The sequence below is a fragment of the Mus caroli genome, unplaced genomic scaffold, assembly GCF_978045245.1.
Source record: "Mus caroli unplaced genomic scaffold, Mus_caroli_1 scaffold_12, whole genome shotgun sequence".
NCBI lineage: Eukaryota > Metazoa > Chordata > Mammalia > Rodentia > Muridae > Mus > Mus caroli.
In genome coordinates, this window is record NW_028227267.1 from 119,588,357 (window position 1) to 119,612,200 (window position 23,844).

The window sequence follows — 23,844 nt, forward strand, 5'->3', positions numbered from 1 at the left end:
GAGGAGGAGGAGGAGGAGGAGGAGGAGGAGGAGGAGGAGGAAAGGGGAAGGGGAAGGGAAGGGGGAGGAGGAGGAGGTAGGGGATGGCCAGCAGTTGTGGCCACCATTATATTATCATCTAAAAGCAGAAGCAGCCAGGAGAGCATTCAGGTTATTTGGTGCTTGTATTCCACTCTTAGATTGAAGAAGGAAGGGGCTGTGGGTTTTTCCACAGCTGAAAATACAGGGGGTGGGGATGGGGGCATGTTCCAGGACTGGCCCTTCAGCAAAGGGTCAATAGTTGTCTGCAAATTACAGAAGTTCCCCAAGGGATCTGGAACACAAATTTGCAGGGCAGACAGGGCAGCAGTCTCCATCTACAGAGCTGTGTATGATTCTTATGCACTCATTTTGTTGGCAAAAGAGCCTGTCATAAAACGTAATACTGACTATAAAACAAATCAGCGCTTTGAAACGACTTGCTTCAGATGTTTTCATAAATCCCTAATGGCTCACGCGCTGCCTGCTATTGATAATATTAATGTGTTAATAGTTTCTCTAAAGCGGGAATGCTGGTAGGTCTGAACACACACAGTATACACATACACCACACACACACACCATACACACCACACACACACACACACACACACACACCATACACACCACACACACACACACACACACCATACACACCACACACACACACACACACACCATACACACCACACACACACACCATACACACCACACACACACACCATACACACCACACACACCATACACACCACACACACACACACACACACCATACACACCACACACACACACACACACCATATACACCACACACACACACCATACACACCACACACACACACCATACACATACACACCACACACATATACATGCACACCACACATACATACACATAACTCACATGCACACATACACTACATATATATACACCTCACATATGCACATGAGCACACATACACACCACATACATATGCACACTTCATATTGCACACACACACCATACATATATTCACAACCTTATACACAAACACACACCATATACATATATACCACACCCCCATAACACATACCATATATACATGTACATACCACACACATATACATACAGATACCTCATATACACACATCATACACATACACATATATACACATATACACACATTCCATATACCTACACACCATATACACACACACTTATATACATACATACCACATACATATACACACACACCACACACACAAATGCACCTTACACACACACACACCATAAACATATACACATCACACACTCCCATACACACACAACCACATATATATATATATATATATATATATATATATATATATATATACACATACATACCACATACATATACACACACACCACACACACAAATGCACCTTACACACACACACCATAAACATATACACATCACACACTCCCATACACACACACAACCATATATATATATATATATATATATATATATATATATACCACATGTTTACACACATACCACACATATACATGCACACATATCCTATCACACACATACATCCCACACATATACATCCCACACACATACACACATACCTCATACACACATATACATACACACACACTAGAACATACACATGCACACACACATACCTCCCCAAACACATACACACACACACACACACAAACACATATCACATACACATTCATATCCACAAAAATGGAAATGCCACAGAACTGGAAGATGATATTCTGCCTCACCTTTGAATTCTGGCTGCACTTTGCTGACTGTGGAAAGCCAGATTCAAGTGAGAAAATCTGATACTTAAATATATTTAAGTTCTTCTTCTCCTTCTCTTTCTTTCTTTCTTTCTTTCTTTCTTTCTTTCTTTCTTTCTTTCTTTCTGTCTGTCTGTCTGTCTGTCTGTCTGTCTGTCTGTCTTTCTTTCCTTCCTTCCTTCCTTCCTTCCTTCCTTCCTTCATTTCTTCCTCCTCCTCTTCTTCTCCCTCCTCCTCCTTCTCCCTCCTCCTCCTTCTCCCTCCTCCTCCTTCTCCCTCCTCCTCTCCCTCCTCCTCCTTCTCCTCCTCTTCTTCTCCCTCCTCCTCCTCTCCCTCCTCCTCCTTCTCCCTCCTCCTCTCCCTCCTCCTCCTTCTCCTCCTCTTCTTCCTCTACTTCCTCCTCTGTCTCTTCTTCTTCTTGAGACAGAAGCAGTCCTAGAACTTACTATGTAAACTGGCCTTGAATTCACACAGATCCATCTGCCTCTGTGTCCACAGTGCCAGGATTAATGGTGTATGTCATCACAAGAGGCTGGCATTTATAGTCTTGACAGGAACAACATTCAAAGTGTGTGTGTGTGTGTGTGTGTGTGTGTGTGTGTGTGTGATTGTGTGTGTGTGGTAGGCATATGTAAGGGGTATGTGTGTATGTATATGTGCATGGAGGGGTGTGGATGGGGTGTGTGTGGATGGGGTGTATATGTGTGGTATGTGTGTGTAGTGTATATGTGTATGGGAATGTGTCTAGGCCAGGTGGTGGTGGCTCACACCTTTAATCCCAGCACTGGGGAGGCAGAGGCAGGTGGATTTCTGAGTTCGAGGCTAATCTGGTCTACAAAGTGAGTTCCAGGACAGCCAGGGCTACACAGAGAAACCCTGTCTTAAAAAAACCAAAAAAAAAAAAAAAAAAAAAAGAGAGAGAGAGAGAGTGTCTATATTTATGTGTGTATGGTGTGTGTAATGGTGTGTGTGTGTGTGCATGTGTGTGTAATAAAAGTAGACAGTGACATACGAACACACATATCTAAAAGCAATGTGAGCAAGCTTGCATCATTAGACCTCCCAAGGTAGAAATAGTGTGGTTATCCATAAACAATAGAAGTAAACACAGTGTGGTGGTGTCCAAGGGATAGAAGACTATCTAGCCATTAGTAACAACAGGAAGAACTTGGAGGACCAAGCACAGCGCTCACCAGGTAAAGGTCCTTCCTGCCAAACTTGACAACATGAATTCGATCCCTGGGACCTACCCACATGGTGGAAGGAGAGAAGTGAGTCCCTTTGACCTCCACTCACACGCCTTAGCTCACATGCCTTAGTATGCTCACACACAAACAAAGCAAAAACCTAAAGAGATTTCTGTAAAGTATCAAGGTGTGTGCAATAACAGACGAAATGTGTCAGGTGAACTAAACCAGACAAGAGAAGACACATACTGTATGAGCTCCCTAGAGCAGACAAACTCAGAGACAGAAAGTAGGTGGCTACTCACTGAGTGGTGGAGGGAATGGGGATTACTGCTTTAGAAGTGAAATAACTCACTTGAAATATGAAGCTAGAGAGGGTGCTGAAGACAGTAGCTCAGCTGGTAGTACTTGTGGCATGGGTGAAGCCCTGGGTCTAATCTCCAGCACTGTATAAGCTGGGCATAGTAGTACAGGCCTGTAATTCCAGCACTCTGGAGGTAGAAGCAGGGAGACTAGAAGTTCAAGGCCAGTCTGGGCTGTAAGTAAAACCCAGCCTCAGAAAGAAAAGTTACCGAGTGGCAGAATGTGGTGGTGGTGGTGGTGGGGTGCAAAAGCTTGGGAGTATATTCAATGCTATTGAACTACATAATTAAAAATTATCAAAATGGGCTCAAAGTGGTTCACTGAAACCGTCCCATGGAAACCTCATTTCAGGAGCTAGTGAAATGGTTCAGTAGGTAAAGGCCTTTGCTACCATCCTGATGACCTGAGCTCGTGCCTCAGAACCCACACAATATAGAAGTAGAAAAAGGCAACTCCTGCTTTGCCCTCTAATCTCCCCACACTGTGGCCTGCTTGTCTATACATGCTCACACACAACAAACATGCAAATGCTAACATGTGTATTTATTTAACACACACACACACACACACAACCTCTGGGGCCAGAGAAACAGGTCAATTCCCACTCTCTACGGTGAGCAGTTCAAAATTGCCTGCAACTCCAGTTCTAGGGGGATCTTCTGCCTATGACCTCCAAGGACATCTGCACTCTCGTGCACATATCTCCCACCACATATATACACTTAATTAAAAAATAAAACAGTCATCAAAACAAAGCCTTTTTTATTGTACAGTAAAAAGAAAATACAGAAAACCTCACTGTGATCTCAAAAGGTAACTTAAGGAACCAAGAATGGCCCTTTATATGATGCGGTTTCTCAGCTTCCCCTTCCCACTGAGTCAGAGGGTGCTGACACAATACTCCCGCGTCCTTGCAGAAGACACATTTCCAAAATCTCTGGACCACTCCAGTAGCCTGCTTTTATGCAATAAATAAAAAAGGCCTATACAAGGACCTATCGTCAAAGCCTACAGTTGAAGGAAGAGCAGGTGAGGTGGCATAGCCACAGCTCACCTGTAGGGATCTTCCTAAACTTGCTTGTCACTGCCTCCTAAAAGTGCTCCTGGTAACCCTTCTTCATTTTGCCCCCTCAGGTTTAACTAGAGAACAGTTCTTCAGGGTCTGAGGCTTGAGCCCACCTAGAAGTTTCTCTCAGGAGCAGGTCAGTTTCTTGCCCTGCTGTAGGTTTCTTAATCCTTGCTCCTTAAGATTATTTAATAACCAAATAAGTCTGAGCTCAGCTCTCATCCATAGATGAGAAACCCAGGGTACTGTTGCATAGGCATTGGCCTGACTTTAAGCTTTAAAAAAAAAAAGAGTGAATGCTAGCCATATTCTGTGCTAAGAGGGAGGATGAGGCCCAAAGCCATGACAAGAGAAGCCTCTGGAAGAACAGTGTCTCTTTGTTTTGAGACTGGGGAATCCAATGGTTAAGGACCCCAGAGAAACGGAAGGGGAAGGGCTGAAAGATGTCCACAGAGCTTCCACTGAGAGGGTCACTCATTTGGGATAGCACAGGGGTGTTCAATAAAGATGGAGTCAGACCAGGATGTCACAGAAGAAAGCCAGAAAGCTGTTAGGACTTGGATCCCAAAGAGAGATTCCCGGTGTGACTATCACTAGGGAATCCTTGCAGGCAGCACCAGGTTGATTTTCTAAATCAACCATGGCACTGAGTTCCCTGCCAGCTCATAAAATGCTTCCCAGATCTGCCTTTATTAAACAGTGTAGGAGGCTGGGGTGGGGGGTGGAAAGTAGAAAGAAAAGTTGCGGGTGAATTACATTTTAATTTCATTTCATTTTAGATGCAGTCTTTTTCAGTCTTGCGTTATTCCAGGCTATCTTAAATCTAGTCAGATCCAGAATGTGGGGGCCCTGATCTTCGGCAAGGTTAGAATGTAAACCAAGCAAGCAAGCAAGCAAGCAAGCAAGCAAGCAAGCAACCAACCAACCAACCAACCAACCAACCAACCAACCAACAATAACAATAGAGTTCCTTGGGGCTGGGTTTATAGCTCAGTCAGGAGAACCCTTGCCTTCCAAGCATGAAGCCTTAAGTTCAGTCCCCAGCACCTAGAAACCAGAAATGTTGGTAGATGCCTGGAGGGAGAGGGATCGAAAGTTCAAGGTTGCCCTACATAGTCAGTTGGAGGCCAGCCTGGAATACGGGAAACCCAATCTTTAAAAAAAAAAAAAAAAAAAAAAAAAAAAAAAAAGTTTCCAGGGCTTCATAGACATGCACATTTGCAATCCCAGTTCCTGGGGACTGAGACAGGAAGCTCTCCAGTTTAAGGCCAGCCTAGGCTATGTAGTATGACCTGCTTCTTTATTATCTTTCTTTCTTTTTCTCTTAGTTTAGGACACAAGGTTTCATGTAGTCCAGGTTGCCCTTGAACTCCTGATCTCTCTACCCCAACATTTGGTGTGTGGTGTGTGTGTGTGTGTGTGCGCACGCACGTGTGTGTGTGAGTATGTATGTGCTTGATTGGTCATATTTACATTTTACACGTCAATGTGTCCCACACACTAAAGTAGAGGTCTGCATAACCTGTTGAAAGGGAACTTGTGTTACCATGTTTGGGTGGTTCCGGAGAGTTTCAGAAAAAGTTCTATTCTGCTTTATTTTGCTGCCTGTTGACATTTCCTGGTAATTCTCCTGGCATTCTGGTCACGGTACTTAAGCTTAGACCCATCCAGGTAAAGAAACATGCAAAGTGAAAACTGTGCTTTCTATATTTTAAAACCTACTTCTTCCAGATGACTGACAGCTGGTTGAAAGTGCTTATCTGGACCCATTTCCCAGGTTGAGTTGGGTTCCCAGACAACATATTGGTCCTCAGTAGTCAAGCATCCCACTAAATTTCAGCCATCCAAGGAAGCTGGAGAAGAGGTCATCTGAAACAGGATCTCAGCAACTCCCTGGCCTTTGCTCATGCTCTGTCCAGTAGGCAAAGAATCCCTAAAGCCCTGAGATAGAGAACAGCATGACCTAGAAAATGACGATGGTAAGAGATATTTATAGGATGGTACATAGGCATGTATAAGTATATAGGATGTATATAGGAAACCTGAAGAAATGAGGGAAAACCAGAAAATTCAAAGAGGAGATGGAGACAGCTGCTACATAGGAGCCTAAAGACTTATTATTGCTGGGCAGTGGTGGCGCACGCCTTTAATCCCAGCACTTGGGAGGCAGAGGCATGCGGATTTCTGAGTTGGAGGCCAGCCTGGTCTACAGAGTGAGTTCCAGGACAGCCAGGGCTATACAGAGAAACCCTGTCTCAACAAAAAACAAAAACAAACAAAACAAAACAAAAAAGACTTATTATTGGCTTCCTGGACTATGCTATTCAGGACAAGGTTTCTAGCAAGGCAAGCTGCTGTGTCAAGAGTGTTAGCTTCACACGTGTCTCTCCAGCCACAGCTAGCTGTGTGGAGAGGCCTAGAGGCCACTCCAGCCTTCCTTTTGTACCCCTACTCCAGAGGTGTCAGCCCTGAAGCCCCAGGCTCTTCTTGGGCCCATAAGAATACCAGCTCTGAAATACCAGGGGTGAGGGAGTATTCTACACAATCAGGACCTGCCTCTACACAGCTTCCTAAATGAACTAGTCCCAGCCACGCACACTAGTGTAGAAATCCAGAAAACTCACAAGCCCAATGAGGCTAACGGAAAGCTGACCAGAGGACACTGGCCATAGTGTCTTTTGGAAGCCCTCTCACAGATGAGTGTGGGATAAAGTGTATGTGCCTAGAGGCCTTTTCCTAATTATGGTTATCCAGGCATCCTCCATTTCCTGAGCTGGAATCTCCTACAGAAGTTGAGCTATCCAACTTGGATCAAAAAGCTGGACTACAGCAAGAATTCAGGGGCGTGTCGCCCACCGTTTTGGCTCTAGCAGCTGAAACTGCTTAGTTGTGCACAGTACTTGGCCAGAGTTGCCGCGTGTGGGGAAAGGAACCACGACTCCTCTCGGGGCTATTACTAAGTCACTCCACATGCGCAGGTTCTGGCCTGGCTTTCAGTGACATCCCGGGCTTCGCTAACCTTAACAGCTCTTCGTTTGGGGCCCCGCAGCTCCAATTCAAAGTACTTTTGTTGTGGCGACACCCAGTGAGAGGCCCCTACGCATGCCCGGCCCGCACCTCAGGCTCCGGCTCCTGGTCCCATCTCTCTGCTCAGGTACATGGAATGCCATGCACTGCTTGCGCTCACACTCATATGAACACACCCACACGCACGGATTCCCCCTCCAACGCCGCCCTCACATGTGCACAAGCCCGGCAGATTTCCTTTTGTGCTCATTTTGCGGGCCTCTGGTTCTCCTCTCCCGTGGCCACTTTCCTCCTTGGTCCCCTGGCCTGCCTCCTTCCTCTTCTGCCCCTCTGTCCTTGCTGCGCCCTGGAGAGAAGAGGCAGCCGCGGAGGTGTGATCGACGCATCCCACGAGGGCTGAGTTATGGGAGAAGGCTGGGACTGCAGGGCTGGCCTCCGGCCTGCGCCCTGTTTGTTTTCCCTTAGCCCCCTGAATGCTAGATTAAGATGTAAAGATTACCCCGGCCGAATAATGCCGGGAGTCAACACTCAAGCAAACAAAAGTGCTTGCACAACTCGCCAACCCCGCTGGGACCCGGGCCGCGGGCTGGGGGAGAGAACGCGCTCCTCGCTGCTAATTACAAATAAATGATGATGTGCTCACTAAGTAATTGATTTAATGACGTTCCTATGAAACTATTAAACCCGGGTGGAGGTCAGGCTGGAGGCGCCCCAGAGCGCCCATTGTGGGCTGTTTAACTCCACCAGGCTCCTCCGAAAGACATCGGGGCTAATAGGTGAAGTCACAGCTGCTCCGGCTGACTTTCTCCGAGCGCCCGGCCGGCCGCGGGCACCGCGCGCCCTCCTCCTGCCGCGCCCTTGTGTCCCACCGCCCGCGCCCCGCGCCGGCCAGCTTACCCACGCCTCTCCCAGCCCTGCCGCCAGCTCCCGAGGGCCTCTCCAGAGGGATCCCGGGTCTCTTTAAGAGCGGCGAAGTTGAGCACAGAACTTGTGCGCTCCGCCAGCAGTCGGCTGGCTGCCTGCACTGCCGCCCACCCCTTCTTCACCCCACCCCCGCCACTTCTTGCAGGAACTTCAGCCAGTGTGCCATTCAGGGTGCCCGCGCGCTCTTGGCAAGGAGCCTGGAACCCAAGTGCGTGCCCAGTGCACTGACGGGGGCGGGGCTGGCGGGTGTGTGTAGTTGTGCTTGGGTGTGTTTCAGGTCAAAAGGCTACCTTTCTTAGTCCCTTACCCAGCCTTGGGACCTGTTTGTTCAAAAAGGTTGTAGAAGTAGGGATAATGAAGTACGGAAATAAGTAAAAAGCGCCCCTCCTCATCAACTCACTTGGGCCGGAGTTTAGGCCTACCAGCTTCCACCCTGGATTTTTTAGAAGTACCTCTGCCAGCGACCTGGCCCAACTAGTCACATTGCTGCCCTGCAGATACTACAGGGTTGAAGAACCTTAGGCCCATGTGTTAGGGCTTACAGGAGGTTTTTCTCTTGCCCTCCCTCCTTCCCTAGAACACATAGCCTATCTTGAGGTAAAGGGACACAGGCTCTTTCTGTTTTTTACAGCAAGGCTGTTAGTGGGAAATAGAACCTTCCTTATTGAACTGGCTAAACAGAGCCCCTGGGTTGAATGGAGGGAGTACATCCAAGATGGAAAAAGTCAAATGTTGCAAATAGATCTACAGTTAGGGGTATTAAACCCCTCTGACAGATAGCAAGAGCCCAGAGAGAAGGAGGGACTGCATCATCTCTCCACCTGCCAGGGGCCTTCTGTTGAAAGAGAAGGCCCAAACCCAGCTGGAACTCCATGCCCTGAGATAGGAGGAGGGGGGCTTCAGGCTGCCAAAGTCAATTTGCCAGGATACCCTGGCCTCTCCAGACAGCCAACTCTTGTCTCTCCTCTTTGAGAAGCTATAGTCAACTGGTTCTTGAAGCATGGGTTAATTTAGACCACAGTCGGTTGGCTGTAGACTTCCTTTTCCTTTTTCTTCTCTCCTTTTTAGAAATTTCCAAACGCTGGAATAAATTTGTATCTGGGTTTGGGTGTGGGGCCACCTTAAGCAGAGCATGGCTTCTGTTCTCAGGTGTCATACATCAGGGAATACTTCTGGTGGAAATAATTTCAGAGCCTTTCTTGAGGCCTCAGTTTCCCCTTCTGTAAAAGTGGATCCTAAGAGCTTGGTTGGAGTCCTTGTAGAGCCTGTATTTGTTTGTGATTTGTGACTGAGACCTAGAGAGCAAGGTATCTTAGTAAAGAGGCCTGTTTGTACGGAGCTTGTGTCTCTCTTTGTAGGATCCAGACAGGTTAAAGTGTTTTCCCCTGGGCAAAAAGGATTAAAAAAGAGGGGTTATCCAAACCCAAGTGGTCCTGTGCATCTTCCTTCCCCTTCCCAAAGGCTGTCTGCATGTCCTTATCCCCCCGCCCCCACCCCTTTACCCCAGTCCCTCAAACTCTTTTTAACTATGGCTGCTGACTACATTCCTGCCGCCCTCAGTGTAGGATGGTCACTTCTCTTCAGCCTGCAAATGAGAAGTGACATTTCAGCCAACCCATAAGCAGAGCATGGGGACACAGGCCCATTGACAGAGCTCAGCCCAGGGGCCGGCTGGCTCCACAGCATCCGAAGCTGCCTTAATTAATACCATCTTAAATAGTCCAGCAGCCACCGAAGACAAAGTTGAAGAAAGACTTTAAGGCTGAGTGCCCCTCGACAAGCTCCTTTCCCCATGTCATTCAATATTTAATGCACCCGCTTGTAATGCAACTACTGGTGTTCCTTTCTCAGCAAGGACATTATTTTTTCACGGTGCCCATAGCCAGGGAAAGCCCTTTAGGCAAAGAAAATCAAAATGTTTGTTGTTTTGGATGACTCATAACTCTTGTTTAACACAAGCACTTTCAGGCAAGTATAACAGGCGAAGCCTCCAAAGCAAACAACACAATCCTCGTGACAGAGCTGAACACAAAAAGCACATTGTCTTGAGGAGTACCCCTTTCTCTGGTGCTAGATGGGGGCCTGTCTCCCAGTGAACACCACGACGCCATTTCACTTTTGAACTATTGTTTTTGAGTTATGCCATGTGGTCAAAAGGAGGGAGACGGGGGTTGTTTCCAGGCTCCTGAGACAAACGAGTTGCCTTTTCAATGAAATCCCCCCGCGATCCTTGAAAACGGAGTTTAAATGTCACCTCCGCCTTTCTAATGGGCACAGGGCTGGAGGCGACCCTTCAAAGCGCCTGAGTGATAAACGACCCTTATTAAATATGGCCCGGACTGCTGGGAAAGTATGGCTCTGGGCCTGCGCACCGAAGAGCGCCCCTCACTGGAGGGTCCGGGAGCCGCAGGAACCTGGATCATCTAGGGATAGAGGCCCCAGGACCTGCTCTGGGGTGAGAGCTAGAGTGGGGAGCTCGGGTGTAAAACAACTTCTTATCTACCGCCCCATCCCCAGAGCCTCCGCCTGGAAGATTGGTGCGTTTCCCCCCTGACTTCTTTTTGTCGGTGACCCAGTGGCGTCTGCAAGTCTGAGCTGCAAAGTTACTGATTTGCAGGCCGCATGTTAAGGCAGCCCATGTAAGTAATTTCTCCGGGCACCCCAGCAAAGGAGAACAAATCGCTGACAAAGGCGAGCGCTTTCGATTCAGCGGCGTCGTTAAGGCAACCCTGAAGTATCCCTCTTATAATAAGTTCCACTTCAAAGCGTTTCTCATTGAGCGGTGACTGCTTCGCACTTTTATTAAGTCCGGGCTTTTTCACTCCGAGGAATCATCTGTTTGGTTATTTTTCATCGTGTTTATTTTTCACTATTCACACAGTACTTGTATTAAATAAACAAAGAACAATCGCTCTACAAATAAAAGTGCTTAGGTGGGGAGAGAAGGAAGAGGTACTGGGGACCAGGCTCCCCTGCCTCTCTCCCTACCCTCTGACATCACTACCCCCACCCCCACTGGGCTTTCTCTCCTCTCTTCATTCTTTCTTCTTCCTTTCAAGCCAGGAGGTTCTATAGGGGAATCATCATCAACAACAGAAAGCTAATATATATGATATGCACATATATATCATACATTTCTAATCTTTGCCTATGTGTTTCTGATGAGGTGAGAATTGGCTGAATTAACTGGCCGTGAAAGTAAGGGTCACTGCAACTGTATCTTAATAGAGTGTCTCAAATCGCTGTGGACAGCCTGCCAGCGACTCTCCTGGCCCTGCCCATTGCCATAGCAATTCTGATGCTCCGTGTGGATGTACCATAAAAACAGTAGTTTGAATTTCAAAAACATGCCTTTGAACTTCTCCCTGCCTGATTAGGCAGTTGCTGGATGTGTGAATATGTGCTCTGGGATGTCCCTTCGTGGGTGTGGGGTCTCTGAGAGGTTTTGTTCACGGGGAGGGAAAGTGTGCTGACTACCCCAGGGTGCTTTCTCTGTGATTCTGTTGTCTTTCCAGACCTAGAATGTTCCTGGGGTTTCGGGTGGTGTTTGGGTAAGGCACTGGCAGATGGCAGGGAGGTGGTATCCGTGTAACTAGATGGATAGATTCTTAAGTCTGTGGATTGTTTTGTTTGCCTTGTGATAACATTCCGTTTTTTTGTTTTGTTTTGGTTTTGTTTGGTTTAAGGTGACCACTTGAGAAATGCAGTTGTCTTTCCTGCTCTGTTCTCCCTGGTTGTATTTCCTAACCACACTGGGACAGAGTGGTGGCCAACAAGGCTCCTCTCCAGTGACACAGCACTTGAGAGGCGGGTAGACAGTTGGGCCCAGTTTTCAAGGCCTTCAGGCCCCAGGATCAGGACACTTGTGTGGCCACCTCCAACTCAAGAGGACATACTTCTCACCAAGTAGCTCTTGCTAAGGCTTTCTTAACATTCATTTTTACCAAAGAATATTTGAATAGGAGAAATATATAAACAAGGAAGAACCGTGTGTTTGCAGAGCCTCCTGGCCTGGAAAACAAAGATAGCCGATTCAGTGTTTGCAAGGCCACGTTTTTTGTTTTGTTTTTTGTTTTTTTTGCAGAGGGAAGATGAAGTCTTTGATGATAGCCAACTTAGTGTCAATAAGTGGCTTTCTTTGAGACATATTCAGATGGGAACGTCTTGCTTGCCAATTGCCATAGAAATCTTAACACACCATGAAGATTGTCCAAGCGCCAAGCCTTCCGTTCTGGACTAAATTACTTTGAAGTGGCTCAGGACGAGCAGTGGTCAATTTTAACTCTATAGACTGGACAGAGGAGGCTGGGAGTGGGAGATTGTGCGTTTTAAAGCAGAAAATAAGAAGGGGAAACTTGTTTTATACACTCTATACAAGCTTCTGCTCATTGTCAGATATCTTTTATCTTTTATATTTCCCATGAATGATTCATGTCTTGGTGGCTTTGTATCACCCTTCCTTTCACAAGAAACTTCATTAGAGCTGTAAGTTTTCCCATTGATCGAAGCCCTCATTTACGAGTGTTTTTCTCCCTCGTGTGCTGGTTATTGTCATGAGCCTTACAACAACTCTTGGCAACCTGTGTCACCTTTACTACACTTAACAGACCTGACTTTGAAAAGCCACTATAACCTTTTGGAGAAATGCTTATTGATGTGACTACCAATTGTTTTTTTTTTTTTTTAAATACTTGCCTTTTATCTGTTTTGTAGTGGTGAACATAAAAACAAGGAAACAGCCAGGCTTGCTAACATGTATAACCAAACATATCAATTTGAGTCAGTCACTGGAATATTCTGCTACCACAAAAAAAAGTTGCCTAACTCCTACCTACTCCAAAATACTGATTATAATTAAAAACTAAAATTTTAACTCTCCCCCTACTCCAACCTGCTATGAGCTGATTTTGGTGTCCACTCGTCAGTTCCATTCTGTAACTATGAATTGCTCCTGAGCAGTTTTGTCACCTGCCTTTATGTTTGGAACCTTATTACCTCTGACCTTATTTTCAGCAATTAGGCACTAAGAACATGACTGATTTTAATGCAAGAAGGGACTGGCTCTGAGAAAAGTATAACTGTACTTGTAACCTGCAGGGATTTGTTTTTATAAAATTTCTTGCATTTTCTAGATCAGCAGTTCTCCATCTGTGGGTTGTTCTTTTTTTTTGGAGGGGGGGGAGGCAAAGGCCCCTTTCACAGATAGGTATAATTCATAACAGTAGCAAAACTACATTTACAAAGTAGCAACAAAGTAATTTTATGGTTGGGGGTTACCCCAACACGAGGAACTGTGTTAAGGAGTCTCAGCATTAGGAAAGCTGAAACCCTCTGCTTCAGATTAGATGGTAAGTAATCCAAGCTACCCCACCCACTCCCACTTGCCCCTTCTTCAGAAGTTCATAATAAATCAGGAAAAGGCACGTTCACTCCTTTAGCAACTGTTCTGTTTTAAAAGAATGACAGAGATGTGCCTTGGATAAAATGTAGCAATACATAGGAAGAATACCTTTATTACATTTGTCCATCACCATTCTTGACTTCTTTCTAAGGGAGGTACACATCTTAAGATTTTATTTTCAGTGTATCAGGAACCAATAAATTTGTGGCAGTTAACCTATTCATGGCAAAATACATAAAATACATATTCCTTTGTTTCATAATAAATAAACCTGTAGCATGATAAAGAATAGTGCAAACTACCATTGAAAAAGTTGTATAAATAAAACAACTCATTATACATCAGGAATACTTTGTCCTAACAAGCTTACAGTACATAAGTTATCCCACCCAAGTTCATACCTTATCTTTTCTATTTGAAAGTGAATAACAGGGAAAAAAAATCAAATAAACCTTTAAAATGTAGGATTATTTTATATTCAAGTTGTAGGTCTCTCTCTTTGTAAAGGAGGGTCTGCATGTTTCATATTCACTGTAACAATCTGAAGACAACATTAAAAGGTGTCCACGTAACAGCACCATGCACTGTACTAATATATCTATAAACTATACATAATCTCATAACACGAGGCAAAAAGACGTGCAGGAAGAGTCTCAAGTTTTCACATTACCTTGTCCATTCAAGTAAGCTTAAAAATATATTTTATATTTTCCCACTTTCTTTTCCTTTTCTTTTTTTCTTAAATAAACAATGGATCATAAATGACAATCTTTCGCCAAAATGTATAATATATTTCTTTGGTGTGCTTTGAACTCTTCCAGAAAAAGATCTCCAAAAATAAATTAATTAAAAACTGTACAAATAAAAGTATTCACAGACAAGTTATTAACAAGGACAAGACTACATTAACCACTCACAGCACACAAAACAAATTTCTACAAATCATGGGGGAGGGGTGTCTTCAGGGTCTCTGAGGATAAATTAGTACCTTTAGCATATGTGTATGGTGCTTCTGATGGGCTACAGTTTGCACAGGAGATGTGTTGTACCAACCGAACATAAACTGACTAAGAGTTATTGTCCTAGATCCTTGACCCTTTGTGTCCTGGCTTGACAGCTCTGGCAAAGGTCACACATTCATCAGCATTTGGTGGTTAACTATAAACCTTTTAAAAATTTTAACATGTATAGCAACTCCTCCTCTTGTAAAATAAACCATACACTTCCCATGTCATTACAAACGGAAGATTCAGTCCTTGTGGCACAGATGAAAGGAAATGCATTAAAAATAAAGACCTTTTTTTTTTTTATTTAAAAAAAAGTCAATACAGTAGTATAAAAGAGGAGTTGGCCTGTTTTTTTTTGTTTGTTTGTTTGTTTTTTAAATCTTTTAAAAATGGATAGGATTTACCCTAACACTTCCTCAGACATCACTTTGCCTATTGGCATCCCAAAGAACTTATGGTGAAAACCATAACTCCTTATTACCCAACAAGTTTGGATACAGCCAGGAGGCAGCATCTGAAATTCCCTATTTAAAAATCAAAACACAACCCAGCAGAGGACAGAGAAAGCACTTGAATTACTTCTGGTTTATAAAAGATCACAGTTTCCCAGTTGTCTGTCTCAGTAGCTTCTCTCCATTTCTGCTTGAACAATCACAGTAGCAGGGTATATGGAGCTATCTTAAGGTGGCTGCACTTGGCTTGACTTTTGGTTTTTGTTTTTGCTTTTTTTAAAATCACACAAGTTACTGAAGGAACAATCCTGTATAAAAATATCATGTTACATTGAGATTGATAATAAAAGCAGGGGAGTTAAAGTGATAAAATATTAGAAACCAAAGTTGTTTGTTTGATTGTTATACAAAGACTTTTGGATACAGGTACAGTCCAGGATCTGTTGTCAATGCAGCAAATGTGTGTTTTACAATCAAGAGGCCTTTGCAGAATTAAGTCTCTACCAGAAGGCTCAAAAGCAGCCCTCTGAGAGGCACTCTGGGACATGGAGGGGTCCTGGTTGATGTATTAAGTTCTGACTTAATATTCTTCCCCCCCACCCCCCGTTTAATACACACACACACACACACACACATTGTATTGGCAGTGTATATCTCAATTTTTCCACTCTTCCCTTGATAGAATCTGACACCAGGCCTGTCCCCCTGCGATGTACAAGTCCGACTTGGTTGCTGTTTACTTGCTATTACTTCCCCCTCCAGTGCTAGAGATTGAACCCAGGGCCTCGTGCATGCTAGGCAAGTGCTCTACCACTGAGCTACATCCCTGGTCCTGTTTTATTTTGTGGTTGTGTTTGTTTCTTTTAGGAGAAAGAGGAAAGGAAAAAAGAAAAGAAAAACAAAACAAAACAAAAAAACCAACCCACAACCAAATATCTTAATTAAATTAATTAAATGTACAAACACCATAGGGTTTCATACTGAATAAATAGGGCTAATTAGACCCGGTGGCAAGTCTGAGTCACCAGTTTGTCTCAGGCTCAGCATTGTTTCAGGTTAGGACATGGTCCAAGGACTCCCACTTACTACCTCACTTATTAATAATAATTCTAATGTATCGTCCGCATGACTTCAGGGTTCCCATACATTTCCTCATCTTCAGACTCAGAGGTGGTTCCATTGCTGGAAGGTGTGTGGAGATGGCTGGGGGCCCCGCTGGCCTGGCAAACATACCACTCATTGAGGTTGGTCACCTGAGGGGACAGAGTGCTGGATCGACTCCTGGTTGGGTCCAGCACAGGGGACAAAGGGTCACCCACGGGAGTCCCCACCGATGAGTAGCCAAGAGCTCCAGGCGAAGGTGGGGGGGACTTGCAGTGAATCTTCATGTGCTTCCTCAGAGAGCTTGGGTGGGTGTACGATTTATCACAGCCTCGAATCTTACAGTAGTAGGGCTTGTCGCTGGTGTGGACATGGGAGTGTTTCTTTCGATCGCTGCTATTGGCAAACTTCCTATCACAACCATCAAATTCACATTTGAAAGGCTTTTCCCCTGTAACAAAACACAGGAAAGGTTAGCAATAGCTTCCCAGAGACCTCTCATATGAAGCAGCCTTAGATTAGAACTAGGGGTGCATCCCCCGCATTCCTGAAGAACCTCCAGCTTTATTCCTTACTATAATATCCAGATAGGTAAGAAAGAGACACTGCAAGAAGTGGCCTGTGTCTATTGTCCTGAAGGCTTTGCTTAGACTTGGCTTGTGAGGGACCTGATGGTCTTGGAGCAGCAGAGAGATCAGAATGAAGTCCAGGATGTACCTTTGAAGGCCACCAAGGGCCTCCATGCTATGCCTCCCCCCCATCCCCAGCACACACATATTCCCTGTGGTCTGAACACAGAAAAATGCAAATGGAAAGATTCTCCCTATTGAGATAAACCCTATTTCCAAAACCATGAGTGCAGAGTGAGAATCCAAGAGAAAGAAAAATAGACACAAACATATAAATTAAGTTTACAGTAGCTCGGGCACAGTAAGATGACAATGGCTTATGAAGAGTAAAAGGAAAGAGAAAACCAGACCCTCCTCCACGCCTTAGAAATAAAGACACCTGTGAAACACAGTCAGTCCTACCCTGAGATTTTTACAAGGCTGGCTGGACAGAGGTCAGGCCATTATCCTACCAACTATCCCTATAACCCCAGGTTAACAGGAGGGGGAGCATGGTAACAGAGAACCTGAGTGGACATTACTAAGTGCACCCTCAGCAGGATCTGCCTGTACCTTGTGCCTAAGGAAACTCATGCTGACAGCTTTCTTCACTCCTTAATAAGCTAAACTATTTAAAAAACAAAAACCAAAAAAAACCAAAAACCTGAGGTCTTTTGGCCTATCACCTCGTTTAATTTATCTAACAGCTCCAGGAACACAATTCCTTAAACACAAGGCCAGAAGTGAGACTGCTTAGTAAGCTGTTAGCTAGGGAAATTTAGCCATATCACTTTGGCTTATAAACAAGAGAAGACAACAGATTATTATAACCGAGTTTTACCCCTCACCTCAATATCTACGAGCTTGATGTATTCAAGTCTAAAACTGAATAAGTCATCCCATAAAACTGTTACATACGAATTTGTCTCTTGTTCCACTGAGAGGATTAAAACAAAACAAAACAAAAAAATCCAGCAGCTGCTCAGAGACAGAACACAGGGCAATGTTCTTTGTTTTGTATAATATTTTTAAATATATAACAGTAGATAAATTTCTGTGGTTAATTATCTCATTTTCTCTATACAAATATTTCAATGAGGTCTTATTTTTGTCTTCATATTTCATCAATGTTAACTGCTCCAATGCCAGAGTATGTAACAAAACTGAAAGAATTTAAAATGCCTGAAATATAACTTTCACTAACTGGAAATACTGTTTAAAAATAAAATGAGTTATTCTTGAAATGTACTTCCAACATTAACCTATGAGTGGAAGGCAAATACAACTCATAGCGATAATCACAATATTTACAAATTCTCCACAAATTGAGTGGAATAAAACAAAATTAATCTTTTCCTATCAGAATATGAATGTCAGGATTTCTGTGCTACACTGTAAGTTCATGGTAAGCCTATTTAATATACTGTCCTTCTAAATATGTATTATATGCATTTATATTTATACTTCTAATCCTCCGTTCAATATGGAGGCTTAAGTGGTTTTATTCATTCTAAGCAAATACACTACATTTCAAATTTCTCATGTTTCTGAGCAGCTGCCATATCTTGGCTTAGAAAAAAATAAGTGTTTTGAATATGTCTGGTTCCTCCATGACGCTGGAGAAAGAGCAGCAGGACTCAGGGGATAAGGAGGAGATAAGCAAGGTAGAAGTTAGGGCATAAAGAACAGTGGCAGGAGAAAATTAAAAAAAAAAAAAAAAAAAAAGCTAGATACAATTGAACAACCCACGCTGTTTAGGGGCCTAGGAGGGAGGGCCTAACCAGAAGGGCTGGGCGATCCTAGTGTTTACCTTACAGACACTGACAGAAGGGTCATGTCAGAACTGAACTATGAAGAGTTTGGGAGACTTGGTGCTTGTAGGAAAGAGCAGTGTGGATACTGCGTAGATGTTGCCACTCCCTCTAGACACCAGCTAGAGACAGGTTATAAATGCAGCTGAGGGCACGTGGGTCAGGAAACAGGCCTTCAGGAGTGGCCTGGGGATTAGTCCTTTGATCCATCTGTTCTAGGATCCTAGATAACCCCGCAGTTATGGGAAAGCAGTATGTTAGGCAGGGAAGGAAGTAGAAAAGGTCTCTCTCTGGATACAATGCCCACTGACTCAGAAAGTCCCAGGACAGCCAAACACTAGGCACGCTATGAACTGAATCCGGAGGTGCCAGCACCCCCCTCGAGGGGCACCCCACAAGCTCCACCTGGAAGGGTCCATGCAGCCTGTAGGAGCAGGAACAAGAAATGGAACCATCCCCCCCTATCTGGAATCAGAAAGAAATATCCTGCCGCGAGGTCCCATCTACCACTTGCTGTTCCGGATGGGGTCAGAGGGCAACATGTCCTGTGGAAACCCAAAAGCCATGATTCGAGTAAGTCAGTCAACTTCTTCTTGGTCAGCTGCCACCAGCCTCCTCGGTTAAGGTCCATTCTTCTCCGGAGTCCTGGGAAAGTGGAGAGGGCCCAAAACGTCCTGCCCTGCACTGTATTTGAAAGTTCCCTTTGCCCCTAGGTGCCTGGTTATTGTAAGTATTGAAAGCATTGAGCACAGAGCATGCAGCTGGCCAGTTTTTGTTTTTTTAAGCGAAAGAGTCTCGAGGGAACTTTCCGTTTAGTAAAGAAACTAAGAACTGATCCGGGTTAGGGAAAAGGAAGGGGGCTTGGGGGGAAGGCCTGTAAGGAAAACGTCTAGCCGATCCTGCAGGTCACAGCGATGCTTTTAAGTTTTAGGGCTTCAAGAGCAAGGCTGTAGGCTAAGACCACCTCAACCAGGCTGCTCTCATAAAGGCCTCAGGCCAGTGGCCTGTGTAAGGGCCTGTGCTTGGGGGTTGCCTTCGCGTTCCAGTCCCAGATGCGCCGATAAATCAGTCAAGTGATTACTGAATGTAAACTCAGGTTACCTAAGTGTCCTCCGAGGAGTAATATTTTCTATCATATAAATCTCGACTACACTTGCCCTCCACATTAGCCGGGCGCTATTGCGCGTTCTACAGGACCAACAGGGCCCATGTCTCTATGGCCCAACGCCTCAGCCTCCTTCACCAGACCCACGGATTCCCGACGTGGGGCAGAATAAGAGGAGGAACCTCATAGAGTTAAGAGTTCTCCCCAAGTTCCACAGAGGTCTTACAGATCCGGGGAAAGCACCCTCTCTGGGTTCTGGAACCTTCTTTTAAAAGACAGAAGCCAACTTCTCCAGTGCCCAACACAATGTAACTAAGGCCTGTGGACCGCGTGTGAGTCCGTGTGTGAAGATATGTAAATGAAGTGTTGAGTGAGGACAAATGTGCAAGGGAGGTCGTGGTGTCACAAGAGTGTGTGCACGAGGTCAGGAATGTATGAATTAGTATGAGAGCGTGTGTCAGACCTCGAGTGAAAAGCTAGAGTTTCCTAGGGTCCCAGGTCTCTCCCTCAGACCTTCCTCAGCCGGCCCCAGGACCTCTCTTCCCGGGTGAGGCCACTCTGACCAGCCTACAAAACATAGCCAAACCCACGCGCCCCTCCCACGCTGTATCTCGGCAACGCGGCGGTCCAGAAAGGCCCGCGTCCCGTAGAAGAAGGGAGGTGCTACCGGGCGACGGTAGCCAAGGTTCCCTTCCCCAAGGCCCTCCGGACCTCCCGGGGCTCGGGGCGTGGGGCCTGCCGCCCGTCCTGAGTGCCTTGCTGCTGTTGCTGTTCCCGGCAGGGCGGCGGCTGGAGCGCGTTGCGGGTCCCGGCCCAGGCGGGCACGCTGGAGACTCCGCCGAAAGGGAGGCCAGCGCGGGGCCCGTGTGTGTTATCGAATTACTTATTCATAGAAAAAAAGGGGGGGGGGAGAGAAGAAGAAAAAAGAAGTCACATGTCCGGGTCATACGTCTGCGGAGAAGCAGCAGAAGGAGGGAAAAATGAAAGCGAACAGAAGGCGAGGCGGTGGCGGCGGCCGGGGACAGACACCCACCTGTATGAGTGCGCTTGTGGATCTTGAGGTTCTCGGAGCGCGCGAAGACCTTGCCGCAGCCCGGGAACGGGCAGGGGAAGGGCTTCTCGCCGGTGTGCACGCGGATGTGGTTGATGAGCTTGTACTTGGCCTTGAAGGGCTTGCCCTCGCGCGGACAGTCCTCCCAAAAGCAGATGTGGCTGCTCTGCTCCGGGCCGCCCACGTGCTCCACTGTGACGTGGTTCACCAGCTCGTGCATGGTGCCGAAAGTTTTGGAGCAGGGCTTGACGCCGCTGTCCGCGGGCGCCGGCGGACCGGCCAGCTCCTCTGGGTCCAGCCACTTGCAGATGAGCTCCCGCTTGATTGGCTGCCGCATGTAGCGCAGGAAGGCCCCGGCCGCCCCCGGGAGGTGGGGGTGGTGCGGGTGCGGCGCGGGCGCCGGCGGTGGCGCCGGGGGCGGCGCGTGGTGTTGCAGGTGGGGCCCGGGCCCCGCGGCCGCTGCGGCCGCCGCTGCGGCAGCCAGGTTCAGGTTTAAGTTCACGGCTCCGTAGCCGTGCAGGGCGGCGGCCGCGGCGGCCGCCACCGCCCCGTAATGCGCGTCCCCTGAGCGCGGAGCGAAGGGTGGTTCGGCGCGGCCGTACAGCTCGGCCGCAGCCGCCGCGGCGGCCGCCAGCCCCAGGCGCATCTGGCCGTTTAGCGGGTGGCCACCGGGAGCCCCGGGAGAGTCGTGCAGCGCGGGAAAGAGCGCGGAGCCGCCGCCGTCCCGGCCCGCGTAGGTGCCGCTGGCCGAGATGAACATCCCGGCCGGGTGGGGAGGCGGGGTCGGGTGCTGGGGGGAGCTGCTGCCGGACCGCTGCTCCCCTCCGAGCGGGGCCCCGTGCATGGCCGCCGCGGGGGCCGTGGCGGAAAGGTCCCTCCGGAGGACGAAGTCCCTGCTGTGGCCTTTGCCGCTGCTGCCGCCGCCGCCACTGTTGGTGGCAGTGTAGCCCGAGAGGGCAGGAGGAGGAGGAGGCGGGGGAGGGGGAGAGGAGGACTGGGAGGGAGGAAGAGGAGGGGCTGGAGGCGGGGGCGCCGAGGCCTGCGCGCCACTGCTGCCCCCGCCGTCGGGGTGGGTGCGGGCGCCCGGGTGAGTCCCTGAGGCCACGGAGCGGGCGGCTGGTGCGGGAGCCTGGGACAGCCTGGGGAGCCCCTGGGAGGGAGGGCAGGGGTCCTGCCCGCTGGCCTGTGCCATGTGCTCGGGTCCGAGCGCAGTGCTGGCCACGCCGGGGTCAGTGCCTAGGTCCCGCGGGTGGAGGTGCATGGCGACCGCGCGGCGTTGGGAGTGGGCGGGCGGGCCGACCAGCACCGGGAAGCCTGTCATATTCTGAAGCTGTTGGGCCTGAGCCGTTGCCAAATCCGCTAATCTCAGCGCTGGCGGGTTCCTCTTGCTCAAAGGGGGCTCCATCATAACTATACAATCAGGCCCATAGACCCTCACTGGGGGGACTTTTTCCCCCTCTGCCCGCCTTCAAAAACATGTATATATTAGGGGCTCTTTAACTTCTTGTGTCCGGGCCTCCTAACTGCTTATTCTTGTCCCCACTCTATCCTCCAGCGATTGGCAGAGTGAACACCACATTTGAGCTGCACAGTGGGACCGAGTTTTTGGAAATGGCTCGGGTGGGATTGGAGGGAGTCGTGTGATTGGCAGCTGCCTCGGCTGCGCGATTGGCTCTGGTTCAGGCTCTGGGCCCAGCGGGAAACCGCCCCCGTGTACCACACCGCCTGTGCTTTCCCTTCGTGCCCCTTCTTCCCCTGGAGCTCTGCATCACGGCTTCCCCTGAGATGCCCAAGTTTCCCTTGCAGAAAGTTTGCACTTGGCCGGCGGGCTCAGTCCTCTTCGAATGCCAGTCTCCGGGTCGACCTGCCTGGCGCAGAGCGTCTGCTAGCTCCGTGCCAAAGTGGACGGGAATGAGAGAGGTCATGGGACCTCCCCACCAGGGGTAAAGCGAGGGGGCGGGGGTTGGGGGGTGGTGGTGGAAGAAGATGAAGAACTCACTTGAACTTTCTACTTCTTCTCATGGATAATCCCTGGATGCATCTGCACTGAACGACCATCGCATTTGTAGCGGTGCCAAAAACTTATCAAATGGACCCCGTCTGTCCCTGGGCCCACGTGGAGTGCAGACTGTAGGTGTAATATGGATGATTATTAAACTATATTGTTCACAAAGAAATTTGATGGAGCGCGGCAAACTACCAAAGTCAAAATAATATATAATAAATCTTTCCTCAAAGGAACAGTCTTGCTTAGACTTTTTAGCTCATGGATTCGACATGGTTCAAAGGACCTAACCTCACACTATGCATGGGTTCTAGATCTGCTACTCCTAATTAGAGCTCACGGAGGAGGTGGGTGGGGTGAGGTGCGGTGCGAACTTTTGCCTTTCAGAGAGATACAGTATCAGGGAAGGCCAAATGGCTACTCTCCTAAGTGTAAGCCTTTAAATAAGAGATGTCTTTTTAAGCAAAATTCCTCCTTCTTGCCCAGAACGCATGCCACATATGTGCCTCGGTTTCTCTGAAAGGACCACAAGCTAGAATAGACCAAATACAATAGTTAAAAAATAAGTATCTAGTCTGTTTATTTATTAATAAAATAAACTTCCTCCTTAAACTGAAATGCCATGCTTAAAAATCATTTAAAAACTAGGATCCTATGGCCCAGGTATTTGAATGCTGTCCCTGAGACCTCACTGGTTAGGAGTTTCAATCTCCCAAAATGTCCTCTGTTGTTTAAAAATAAAATATTCTTAATTTTGTGATGTTCTAAAATGCTCAAATTCGAGCAAAAATATTTTTGCTACCTTTAATTAAATTATAAAGTAGCAATGGGAGTCGAATGTGACCCCATACACATCTGGAGGTGGGTGGAGTATGGGGTGAGTGGAAGGGGGGTCAGGAAAGCAAGATACCAGACTTAAGCTTAATTCATTTGCAGTAGG

The 23,844-nt window shown here is 47.1% G+C and overlaps 1 protein-coding gene across 1 annotated transcript; it reads right to left on the reverse strand.

Annotated features, from left to right (window-relative positions):
• Positions 1-13,886: 13,886 nt before the first annotated feature.
• On the reverse strand, positions 13,887-22,307 carry Zic5 (Zic family zinc finger 5). Its single transcript, XM_021182403.3, has 2 exons — positions 20,882-22,307; positions 13,887-16,775 (listed from the first exon to the last, which is right to left on the reverse strand). The coding sequence occupies exons 1-2, from the start codon at positions 22,305-22,307 to the stop codon at positions 16,333-16,335; spliced, it is 1,869 nt and encodes a 622-aa protein (XP_021038062.1). The 3' UTR covers positions 13,887-16,332.
• Positions 22,308-23,844: the final 1,537 nt, after the last annotated feature.